The sequence below is a fragment of the Puma concolor genome, chromosome A1 (assembly GCF_028749965.1).
Source record: "Puma concolor isolate L17-30 chromosome A1, mPumCon1.1.hap2, whole genome shotgun sequence".
In the NCBI taxonomy this organism is placed as follows: domain Eukaryota; kingdom Metazoa; phylum Chordata; class Mammalia; order Carnivora; family Felidae; genus Puma; species Puma concolor.
This window is the reverse complement of record NC_141667.1, coordinates 82,714,279-82,726,443: the sequence shown is the minus strand read 5'-3', so window position 1 is coordinate 82,726,443 and position 12,165 is coordinate 82,714,279. Positions and strand designations below refer to the sequence as shown.

General features: G+C 38.2%; 1 protein-coding gene across 1 annotated transcript in view; it reads right to left on the bottom strand.

Annotated features, from left to right (window-relative positions):
- Positions 1 to 1,075: 1,075 nt before the first annotated feature.
- Positions 1,076 to 12,165, bottom strand: part of ELL2 (elongation factor for RNA polymerase II 2) — a 73,314-nt gene continuing 62,224 nt past the window's right edge. Inside the window, exons 9-12 of the mRNA XM_025924379.2 lie at positions 10,732 to 10,798; positions 7,135 to 7,306; positions 5,052 to 5,096; positions 1,076 to 4,961 (exon numbers count right to left, since the gene is read on the bottom strand). Coding sequence (XP_025780164.2) covers positions 4,845 to 4,961; positions 5,052 to 5,096; positions 7,135 to 7,306; positions 10,732 to 10,798 — 401 coding nt within the window. The 3' untranslated portion in view covers positions 1,076 to 4,844. The remainder of the gene's footprint in view (positions 4,962 to 5,051; positions 5,097 to 7,134; positions 7,307 to 10,731; positions 10,799 to 12,165) is intronic.

Sequence of the window (12,165 nt, the reverse complement as noted above, 5' to 3'; positions counted from 1 at the left end):
TTATTCCTTCAGAAAATGTGTAAAACTTGGAAGTTAAAGATCTAGCTAGGAGAATATCCTTATGTCTAATTCAGACTGGTTAGCCTCTAGAGCAGGAGTCTGTTACTGAGATGGCTTTTTTTTTTTTTTTTTTTTGAAAGATAGTGAGCACAAACGAGGGTGGGGCAGAGGCAGAGGGAGAGAATCTCAAGCAGGTTCCACACCCAGCACAGAGCCTGACGTGGGGCTTGCAGGCTCAATCTCACAACTGTGAGATCATGACCTGAGCCAAAATCAGGAGTCGGGATGCTTTAACCGACTGAGCCACCCTGGGGCCCCTGAGATAGCTTTTTACTATGAAGAAGAGATCGTGTGATTCCAGACCCTGCCTCCTGTCTCTACCTGCACTGTCCCAGTCTCCTTCAAATAGCCTGTTAAGACTGCATACATTCAAAAACAAGGGAAACATACTTTTTCTTAAAAAGTACTTGGCCTTCCTTCACATTTACCATTTCTGACAAAATCAACTTACAGACAATAATCTATATATTACCCCACCCCCCACATTCTAGTCTCCTTTGAATCAAGAGTTTGTCTAGCCTGTGTGGTGTTACTGGAACGGTCACTTTGTGAAGCTCATTGTAAGGTACCAGCACATGAGGGGCAATATGGAGAAACGGTTAAGAACGCAGATGCCAGGGTCAGGTTTCCCAGATTCCACTGTTTACTAGCTGTGTCATGGACGAGTTTCTTAACTTCTCTAAGCCTCAGTTCACTCACCTATAAGATGGAGATAACAGGGTTGAGGTGAGGAGTAATGGGACAATGCACGTATAGGAAACAATCGGTAAGTGATTCTTGTTCTCCAAGTAGATGTTGCCTCTGGAGGGCATGCCCTACACTTTGAAAACAGGCAGGTCCTGGAACAAATACCCTGCCCCCACTTCCTAGAGTCGCCAACAAGAAATAGCTCTGTCCCAGGAGGATCATTTACATTAGGGCATCAGAGAGCACTCTGTTAGGGGTTTTTTGTTTTTGTTTTGAAAGATAAATTTAAGAGCCTTGAAAGGAGACAAAGGAAAAACAATTCCCAGAATTGCAAAGTTAACATTTTTATTGAACTGAAATTGGTGTAGAACAAAAGGGACCACCACAGCTGCTGAAAAGTCCTTGTGACATTTTACCTTTGAGGGTCCTAACATGGTTTGGGTGGAACAACTGAGAAACAGTGTGTTACGTGTGTGTGTGCGTGTGTGTGTGTGTACACACACACACACACACACATACACAGAAATACTTAGAAATGAGCCTCGCATCCTTGTTTAGTTTTGGGTTACAAAGAACAATGATAACATCTTCTGTTGCCTTCATTTAGTAGTGTCAGTTAATATTCTTTCACAAAAAGTTCCTCAAAATGCTGGCTAGAATTTCCCCCCCCATCCGGTACACGTAAGAAAAGGATTCAATAACACTTAGGCAAGTAATAAACCATAAGAACTTCAATAGTAGTAAGGGCATATACCACGCATACATGACTCAACACTCACACTGCCAGAAATACAGTGAACTGGCTAAAGAGTTTCAGCCAAGTTCCAGAAGCAGAGAATGCACTAGTGGAAGGGGTAAGGCAACCAAGGAGAGTGTTGGAACTGATGGACCACTTGTGTCTAACCATTTCAGCATCTTGCTTCCAACATGCAAGTATGCATTTGTTTTACGTCATGAGGTGAAATGCTTTAAGGGAAAAGAAAACTATTAAGTTTAAAAGATCAGAGATGAAAGGAAATGAATACTGAATTTTTACAGTCACTGTGCATGGAGCAATGATATAAACTGACCACACCAATTATTTTTGTGAGAGCAAGTACTGAACCACCATCAAACTCAAGAGTTGGAAGTTACCCCCAAGTATTCCAAGGGAAATAAATAACAAGATAGATAGGAAACAGAACCTCTGCTTAAAAAACAAAACCACATCTAGTGACTGTTCCTTTTGGTTTGTACTCAGTCAGCTGCTCATTCAATCTGGAGTTAATCTGGTGTTGGTAAAAATTTCCAAAAGTGCTTCAAATTATTTTAGATGAAATGTGACAAATGCACACACACGCACACACACACATACACACACCCCTCATTCTCTCATCTTGATAATGCTGTTTTATACTTACTGTGTCTCTCAAAACAACTAAATAAATCTTTCCACTAGAGTAACTGGTACTAAGTGGCCACTCATTCCTGTAGCAATTATTTGAGGGAATCTAAAAATCTTGCAGTAGGAGATAAAGGATGACTATAAATATTTTACTAGGCTCATGGCCATCTTCAAAATAGCAGATTCAGAGATTTATAGCTCAAATTTGCGCCGACAAACACACATTTTGCAAGGATCTGCCCAATGTATATAACAAACATCTAAATTAAGGCTTTTATAGGTAGGTGGTCAGGTCTGTGACTGTGCAACGCTGGATTTTCATGACCTATCTCCAGCTTCCATTATCACCCAATTTGTAAACCAGAAGATGTGCTGTTGTGGGTAGGTGGGAGCTCCAAGGGCTAACAACCAGGGAAGGCTTGTTCGTAAACAAGATCTGAAATAAGAGTTGGCAGTGAAGCAATTGAGAGGATGCCTCCTATCATGTAGAGGGAAGAGTGATTTGTACCTGCTGACATGGATAGGCATGAGATTTAGAGACCTAAAGGTTTAGTGCCATTACTAAACCAATGGTCCTCACACTTTGACTTGCAAAAGTCACCTGGAGCATATTTAGGAAAATGTGGATACCTGGGCCCTATACCCAGAGATTCTAATTTGGGTGATGCAAGTGTTTGTCCAAGTACCTTGCTTTTGAAAAACACTGCTCATAGCAAATAGCAGCAATCTTTGATTAAAAGGCCAAGATGTCCAAGAAATGACACCAGTGAGGTCATTACCTATAGACAAATCCCTCAGGAGACTCCACCATAATATAAGGAACACATTTATTCCCATTTCCTATCTTTTTTCAACTCAAAATTTGAAATCAATGAACATTTAGTAATGATTGTACCAATTCTGAGGTAAAAGGAAGAGCACCAGGGATCTCAATGCTAAAAGAAACCAATTCTCTAGGACGTCTGTGCTACAGAAAAATCAAATTCCTGTAGTAATGTTACAGAGTTACAGTGTACAGGGCCTTGTATCAGTCTTTGTATCGTCTTTTACTTCTGCATACGTTTCTATATTATCTACTCTTTCCAGTTAATGTTTTAGAAGAATTCAAAGAGAAAAGTTCATCTACATGCTCTCAGGTTCTCTAGATACCAACATTTTCTGGTTTATACCGATACACAACAAAGTTACTTATTTATTTATTTATTTTTTGGATGCTGGAGACAAACATCTTTATTAAAGATACTACCAAAATTTTGGCAAACATTTCAAAACAGATTTGTAAACATAATGCTTCCCTTTTCAACTGGCAGCACTTTGAAAAGACAATACGATAAGACAACACAACTTGAATCAACATTAGTTCAAAATCCTTATATTTTTGACCACATAACTTATGTTCCCACATGATAAAACAAATGATAGTTTAAATCAACGTCAACAGATAAACTCCATGAAATGAAAGTTTGTGCTGTTTGATGAATCACAGTATGTTATGGTTAAATATATCTGCTCTTTTTTATATTCCTGGCTCCCAGGATGAAAAAAAATCTTTAAATATACATTTCATGTAGGTAATAGCTTCTTTGCATATCTCTCTTCAAAAAATACTTTATAGCAGTATATAAATAGGTTACCTACATGTTTAATTTTATAATTTTGCCCCAAAACTATAGATCTGTTTCATTTTCATAACATATTGATTTTGCCCAACATTAATAAAGCTGACAAACTGTTGAAATGGAAATGCTTTTGTCTTCCACGATAGAAGTAGCAATTTGACAGAAAAAAAAAACAAAAACAAAAACAAAAAACCCTACAGTAACACTCGTCTGTTGTTTAACCTGAGCGTTTGGCCTACTGAGAGTAGCAGCTTTTTTCCTCCATGCACGCTCACATCCACACCACCTCTGCACACATACTGGTCGAGCACACGCTTTCAGACGCTGGTAGGCCACAGTATACTTCCCATTGCTCTAACCAAGTGGGAAGTAGTGTAGCTAATGATTAACCACACTATGTACACAACTAGCAAACACCTTAAGGCAACCATTGCAATGGGGGGTTAACTTGCAGGGCGGATTTACTGTTCTAGATCAAGTCAGCCTGTATGTACATATGTGTGCATATTTATACACATACACATACACCTTTCTATTTCTTAACCCTCCAAAACAATGTTTTAAAATTTTTTTTTGTATTTTGTGCAAATTTCTAAATATTCTACCATTTAAGGCAAAGAGTTTGCGTTAAGAAAGGTCAGAAAATAGGCTTATGTTTATCCAAAAGCATTTCACCTTGCACATTACTGTTTTTTTTTTAAACACACATAACTTTGAAGTATGGACATTGGATCCCCAATATCTTAAAAAAAATCATTTCTAATGACAAACATAAGTTTTTAAGGAAAAGAGCTGATTTGAAGTATAGACACTGGATCTCCAATATCTAAAAAAAATTATTTCTATTGACAAACATAAGTCTTGGGGGTGGGGTAGGCATGGGAAGAAGGACCAGAAAAAGCAGCTTCAAAAATGCAGGGAAGCAAAGTAAAATGGAAAAAAAAAAAAAAAAAAAAAAGTAAATAACTCAAGTTTACTAATACTGAAACTTTCAACAAGCAAAGTTTCATTTTTTTAGCATCTTAGAGCAACTCATTTGGAATTTTAAATAAATAAGCTTAAGTTTATTCACATCTTCTGGTCCAAGCAGAGATCTAGTGCCATGACTCTGCTTGCTGTTGGTCAAATTCACCTATTAGTCTTTTGATGTGAGCCAGCTTGTTATGAAGATACTCGCATCTGTATTTTTCTTCATGATAATTGGGACTGGACTGCAGAGGAAACAGACGGGAGGAATTAGGTTGCAGAATTTATAATACTGCCCCAACTACGGGTCAGAAACCCACAGTGATGATTCCTACCTGCTTGATCTTCTGATATTCTTGTAAGACTTCTTCATGAACATTCTACAAAATTAAAAATTAAAATCAGAAGGGAACAATTTTTTTTTTTTTTTTTGGCAATATAAACAGCTAACACACATTCAGCAAGGGTGGGGAAATACTGATGATGGGAATGTAAATTGGTACGCTCTTTAAAGAAGGCAATTGGCAACTGCTATCAAAATAGCAAATGCAAAACTGACTCAGCACTTATACCTCTCTATCAGATTTGCTTGCTCCTGAGTGAAATGCTGCACGTAGAAGGTTATTTGCTGCAGTACCGTTTGTAAAGCAAAAGACAGTAAAGAAAATTTAAATGTCCATTAATCCATACAAAGGAATACGAAAAGGCCATTAAAAGGGGTAAGTGCTTCATGTACTTATATAAAGTTCTCTAAGATGCATTATATTGTTTAGTGAAAAAAAGCAAAGTGCAGAATGACTTATACAGTTTGATATCATTTGAGAAGAAATATAATACATTCTAACAACTTCCTTCTAAGATGCACGTTTCCTCTCATTTTAATGCAATCAAATAATGTGTGACAGTTTAACTTATTGGAACAGAAGACAATAGTACATATTGTAACTGATGACATCTTAGATTCAATTACATATAGCACACAGGTGAATTTGCTTGTGTATATACATGTGTATATACATCTTACACACACAAACCTCTGAAAGAATGCACTGGAAACCAGTACCATTGATTGCCTCTCAGGAGGGAAATTGGGTGGCTAGGGAAGATGGCTAATACTTATCTAACCTTATGTACTATGGACTAAGCAGTTTCCAAATACTTACATTTATTCTGCACAACTCTATCTAATCACTTTATTTTATGGATGGGAATTCTGAAGAAAGTTAGGTAATTTGCCCAAGGCCACACAAATATTCAATGGTAGAGCTGGGAATCAAACCCTGGCAGTTTAGCTCCGTAGCCTGCTCCTAACCACTAAGCAATCCTTGGAATTACATTTTAGTTTAAATATAATCATGGTACACTGGTAAATAACTACATGTTAAAAAAAAAAAAAAAAAAAGAAAGAAAGAAAGAAAAAAACACCCCACCATATCAATGACCTCTTGCACCCTCAAACACAAATTCCTCTGGCAAAGTCTTCCATAACTCTAGGCAGCCTGTTTAAAGATTAAGACCCACTAATGGAAGGCATGGTCTTTAGAGCACAGATGCTCTCAGGTTGTTTTGCCAATTGTGGGAAACCCATTCACGTTCTCTCATGTGGGTCCCTGTCAGAACAACAGTTACTAGGCCAGAATGAAGGCATCGTCTATGGTTGTGAATTGTGACAAATTTATCTGGCCTACATAAGGAGGGACACATTCATTTGTATTAATCCTTTTGCTTATAACTATGAGAAAGAACAACCAGTATGTGGGTCTGGCTTTTACTGGTTTGCCAGCTATGGTAATACTACTAATTAAAGTAAGGAAGGGAAAATGGCTTAGTATCTGTTAACAAATGTCAGTCTTTGGAATAGCTGGAAACACCAAGCTTTTCTTCACTTAAGCCCCAAATCTCTGTGGTATTAAACCCTTTTTATATCTTATGTCTATATCTTCCCTATTCTAGGCCAGATTGAGTTTTTTTCTAAAAAAACATAGACTTGAAATAGCAATTTTTGGAACAGCACAAGATCTAACAGCTATGGTCTGAGTTGGCAATGCAGTTAAATATTTCAATGAATTCCAAATCAACTTTTTTCCTATTTAGTTGTGTTTGCTTTTTACCTTGATACTCTATTATGTTACAGTAAGTATATAAGCCTCTATTACAATATTTTATACATATTATGTTATATAAAGTTATTTTCCACTGACAGAAATACAGTTCGTTGTGTTTACTTATTTTAGAGAACTATTTCAAATACTGTATTTAGTTTCCTAGCTAATTTTCAATGAAGACCAAAAGCTGCAGAGAGGCTGGTTTGCCAGAGGACATTCTCCAAAGGCCAGTGGGATGCCTGGGGGTGGACTGGGTAGAGAACAAAGAAGGTAAAATATGGAAGTGAGCCTGTCTAGGAGCAAACATGTTTACCTGATACTCTTTTGAGCCCGGAGAAAGCCGCTTTCGTTGTGCATCAAGTTTGATAAATCGTCTAGCTACAGTCTCCATCCTGGCATGCAAGGCCCTGTATTCATCATATTCAGCATTGAAGTCATCCTTGTAATTCTGGCGTTGCTCATAGGAGACGATAGCAATGTATTTTCTAATAAGAAAAAAGAAAAAAATATATAAATGGAGACAGACTACAGAATAAACATAATGCACAAGTCTGACATTTAAAACAAATATTTAGAAACTGTATCCAAGCATGTTTCCCTAGATTGAAAGTTGCCCTGCCACTGTTTGCTGCCATGTCACTCCTTCAAAGAACTTTCAGGTGAAATTATCCCACAGGAGAGCTTAAGATGTTCAGTGAAGGAAAGTTAAATGTGAGAAGAACACGGTGGCAATGGAATTGAAGTGTGACTAGAAAACAAGGCTTATACAGATTTAGCTTCCTAAACCTTTCTCTATCCAAAATAATTCACCACCACTCTAGCGGCAGAGGCCAACCCATCTGTTCCGAGTCACACGGAAACAGAAGGACTCGGTGGGTAACATGAAACCAGGAGATTGTCACCCAGTCACTAAGTAAACGCTGAAGTCAAAGCTCTCTCTAGTTGTGCGGCTAAGAGGAGGTCTGTCTTTTGGCCGTTTACACCTGCTGCCAGTAAGGCACCTGAGGCTTGTTCCCTCTGCCTCTTTCCTCCCATGTTTGACTAGGCAAATGTATAGAATACAAAAGGGAATGAATAATTTTCTTCTTTTGAAATGACAGACTGGAAGAAAAAAAAAAAAAAAAGAAAAAAGGGCATATCTCTCTAGGTCTTTTCAGCCCTAAAGTGTCATATTCTATGTAACTGAACGTCAGTGTCACAGTATTATTCTAACTTAGTTTCTTCACGAATCTGTTTTACTTTAGGATGTAAATACCTCTAGGGAACTGGTGAGTGAAGGCCATTTTCCCAGCGTGTCAGTTTATTCAGTGGTAAGCAAATTAAAACATCATTTTAATATTAAAACACAGTATTATTTGTTTGTGGCTCTGGGAAGTGGGATCACACCAGGGGCTGGCCTGGGTCTCTGTACTCTGCGTTCCTGCCATGGAATGCTAAGTTCCCTTGACTTTCTGAGATAAAAACTGACATTCCATAGCAATCTCCATCAGGGGCAGGTGCTTCAGCACTCCCGGACATGCACAGATATTCTTAACTGTGGGAAAACCTTGGAGTTCAGTCCTTCACAAAAATGGTTTTAGATAACCTTACCAGTTTTATTTAAAATGAGATGGCACAAATGTCTGGTTGGCAATGTGAGAAAAGCGATGCAACTGAGCACTTAATGTCCTCATTAATATTTTTATTCATGCCAAGTTAGCCTCTGTGGAGGTTCGGTTTCTAAGTGTGAGGGAGACAGCACTGGTATGCTGATGTCTCTGATGTAAGAAGAGTGTGGTGAGCCAAGCAGTGACGCAGGGCTGTCCTGATGTCACAGCGGAGGAAGCCCAGGGCAGGAAAGAGCTTCCTGGGGACAAGTGCAGGTAAGCAAAATGGCTACACTGCTCGAGAAACTCTGGCTTAATGTGTTCTATGAAATATCCTGCTTTCTCAAGATCACACACAAGGCTACACCCTCAGTATTTTATTTAATAATTTCCTTAGGGAAAAACACCAATCTGGCCAACAGTTGTGTTGCTATTATAGAAGATTATTTGGTTATATTGGCACTTTAATGAAAGGCATTTCACTATTTTTAACAAAAATTATTATGGTTCTACAGCTGGCTCTAAATGTAATGATGGAATAAAATTTTAAAGGGTTTGGATATTTCACAGCCACAAGTAACAAAAGTATTCTTATTATATAAAAATTAGGGATATTGTGGTTTAGGTATGAATTATTCAGAGGCTGATCATTAAGGTTTTATTGTATGTCTTTTTGGTTTTCTTAAGAAACAGCTTAAGTTCTGTAATTGCAGTGATTTTTCTGAAAATCCATGCTTTCTCACCATTTTAAGAAAATTGGCTATAATCATATAAGACAGTTTTGTGACAAAATAAATTGCTTTTACTTTAATAAATTAAGCAAACGATTACACAGGTTACATACTTTTGTGATTTTTGAGAGCCAGAAATGTGACAAATGTGCCAAAATGCACTGAGGCAGATGCAGCGACCATCCCTTAGATTAGGATGTTAAAAACCAGTTTTTAAATATAGAATTAACTGGTTAAGTTGACAAAGCACAGCAACATCCTGAGTGCATGAGGAAAGGGTTAGAATTCTTTTTTAGCCTCCCCACACGATTCTGTCACATAGAACTAGTTTACATCACTATTACAAAAAAGAGGAATTCAAAATCCACCGCAAGAGAATGAGAGCACAGTCCTGCAGTTGTCAACGGAGGGGGCCAACTTCCGCAAGACTTTTAAGGAGAAGTGGGTTTGCAGTAGGAGAGGCGAACCCCCTCATCAGTGGAGCCAGACGCTATGCTGTCCCCCAAGCAACCCTCCCTGGGCCAGCTTGGTGGTGGCCACTTTTCAAAGTTCCCCCACGCCCCGAACTCTAAAACCAAATACCGCCTCCGATGAGAGAGTGCTTGGTATGGTTTCTTGGGTTCTTTTTAGTCAAGAGATGATAACCAGCATTATGGTTTCATGCTGTATCATTCCCCAATAAGTATAGCTTTCACACTACTGTTAAGCAAAAGTAACACATTTTAAGTATATTCTCTACTCTGGAAATCAACATTTTGTGGTACACGGAATGCTAAACAGCATAGTTTAACTTTGTCCACCATGAGATGCTAATAGAGAAAAAACGTTCATACAGCTCAGAGTCCATTTTCCAATCTACATTCAAATTATTTTGCACACTTGTTCATTTTCAAAGCTATCTGCAGTCAAATCTGTTTGTTCTTCCACTCTCCATTTTTCCAGGCTCTTGCAACTTAATTATTTCTTCTTACAGAAGCCTTTGAGTCTATAAAAAAGCTAGAATTATGTCTACAAGTTATAATTTTTGAGATAACCAGTTACAAAAATGTCCCCAGCTCAGCGTTTAGCAACTTGTTGTCATAACAAGAAAAACATTATAACTGGTACTAAAGTGAAATGATCTGATTTTACTCTTCTCTCCTTTTAAAATTAATTCCATGGCAGAACTTTATTTAAATGAAAATCAGTCTATCTCTACTTTGTATTAACTGTGGAGATTTAAGCACTTTATCAGTAATAAACTCTCTCTTTGGGTCAACAAGTGAATGTGCATTGATAGACTGTCAGCTTTGAAGAGTCAGACCCCTGAAATCTTCCACAATCAAATGCCTGACCTGGCCACAGAACAAAGGACAGGCTTCTCTATACTTAAAGGCCACAGAACAGAACTCAGCACTGGGGGAGACACAACCTGCTTAGGCAGACAGGGGTGGATTTGGGACGAGCAGGCTTAATGGCAGCCTTTCAAATGCAGGGGTGGCTCTGGGACTCTATTTCTGGAACTTCTTTTCTCATTTGCAAATTATGGGAAAAGAATTTGCAAACTTTCTAAAATTAAACAGTTCTCTCCCATTGGCAGACATCTGAACTTACATCAAATAATCTGGGAGTTCAATTGTTGAAGAAGGCTCCATGGAGGCAGTGCAGCCCTCTTTAACTCCTACAAAGAAAAAAAAAAAAAAATCAAGCTTTCACTCAACAGTATGGTTATAAAATGCCTATAATTCTAAAATAGATCAGAAACATCTGGAACACTCTTCCTCAAATTCTATTCTTCCATCTCAATAAGCAACAGTGAGCAAGGAATACAATTGCACACGAACAACAGAGGCCCTGTGAGCAGGGCCAGCAGAACTGACGCCAGGCATTGAAAGCGCCCTGGCTACCGCAGTGTCTGCACAATAAAGGAATTCCGTCTTAACCCAAGGTCAGTCTTCTATTCTTTCAATAACAGTTGTGGCATCTGCCCAGCAATTCAAAGACTGTGCTGGCAGATGCAGCCACACAATGGAAGATACAAATTTTACATCAACATCTACTTTTCATAGGATTCGAACAAGGCAGATGAGACAATGAAGTCAGGTAGCAGACCGCTTCAGTCACTGTATTTTATTGCTACCCTTTTTGTATGCAGACAGTGGAAGGGGTAGGAAGTTTTCCCATATGGGTTTTGAAGTAATTTAAAATAAGTCATTACTGAACACCGATGTACACTCCTCTGGTCTCTTATCTCTAAATCTCATATTACTACACAGATTTGTTTAAAAAAAAAAAGACAAATAAAGTGCCAGTCATTCATGGCTATGCTATGAAAATGTGTAAAATCCCTCACTCAGGATTCTATTTGTTTGAACACAACCAACAGTTCCTGAGGGTAAGTTTAGACTTTTTATTAGGGTAACTTTTTATCATTCAAACTAGAATTAAATTAATAACTCACATCCTAACCCTGCCTGCTGGCAAAATGGACATGTTCAATATAAAACAAAAGGGAATATTTGATAATTCCTTAGTTCAACATTTTAAAAGACCAAGTATACGAAATAAATTATGCAAACTCTGTGGCCTTATTGTTATATGTGTGTGTGTGTGTGTGTGTAGACTTTGAGACTCCCCCCCACTCCTTTTTTTTTTTTTTTTTTTTTTTTTTAATAATAGCCTGAGTCTTAAAGGAAAAGGCATTGAGTGCATGTAAACCTGGCTTCTTCTTTGCCATAGACCTAGATAAATTCCAACAGATTCAGGGGATGTGGGTCTGGATCTATCCTCAGTTTGTGATAATCTCAAATGGCTTTGAAAGGTACTACATCCTTAGTGAAGGATTCAGAGACTCAGTCTGTTTCTTCAAGTCTCCAACTCTGAGAACACTCAAACTTTGCTGTACATCTCAACATACTGGGATCCAATCCTCCCAGCACTAGCCTGACTCAGGATCACCATCTCAGCGTTGGAAGTGTGTGGACTGGGATATACCCAGGTATACTAACTCTGAACACAAGGTGTTATTACTGCTTGCCTCTTCCTGAC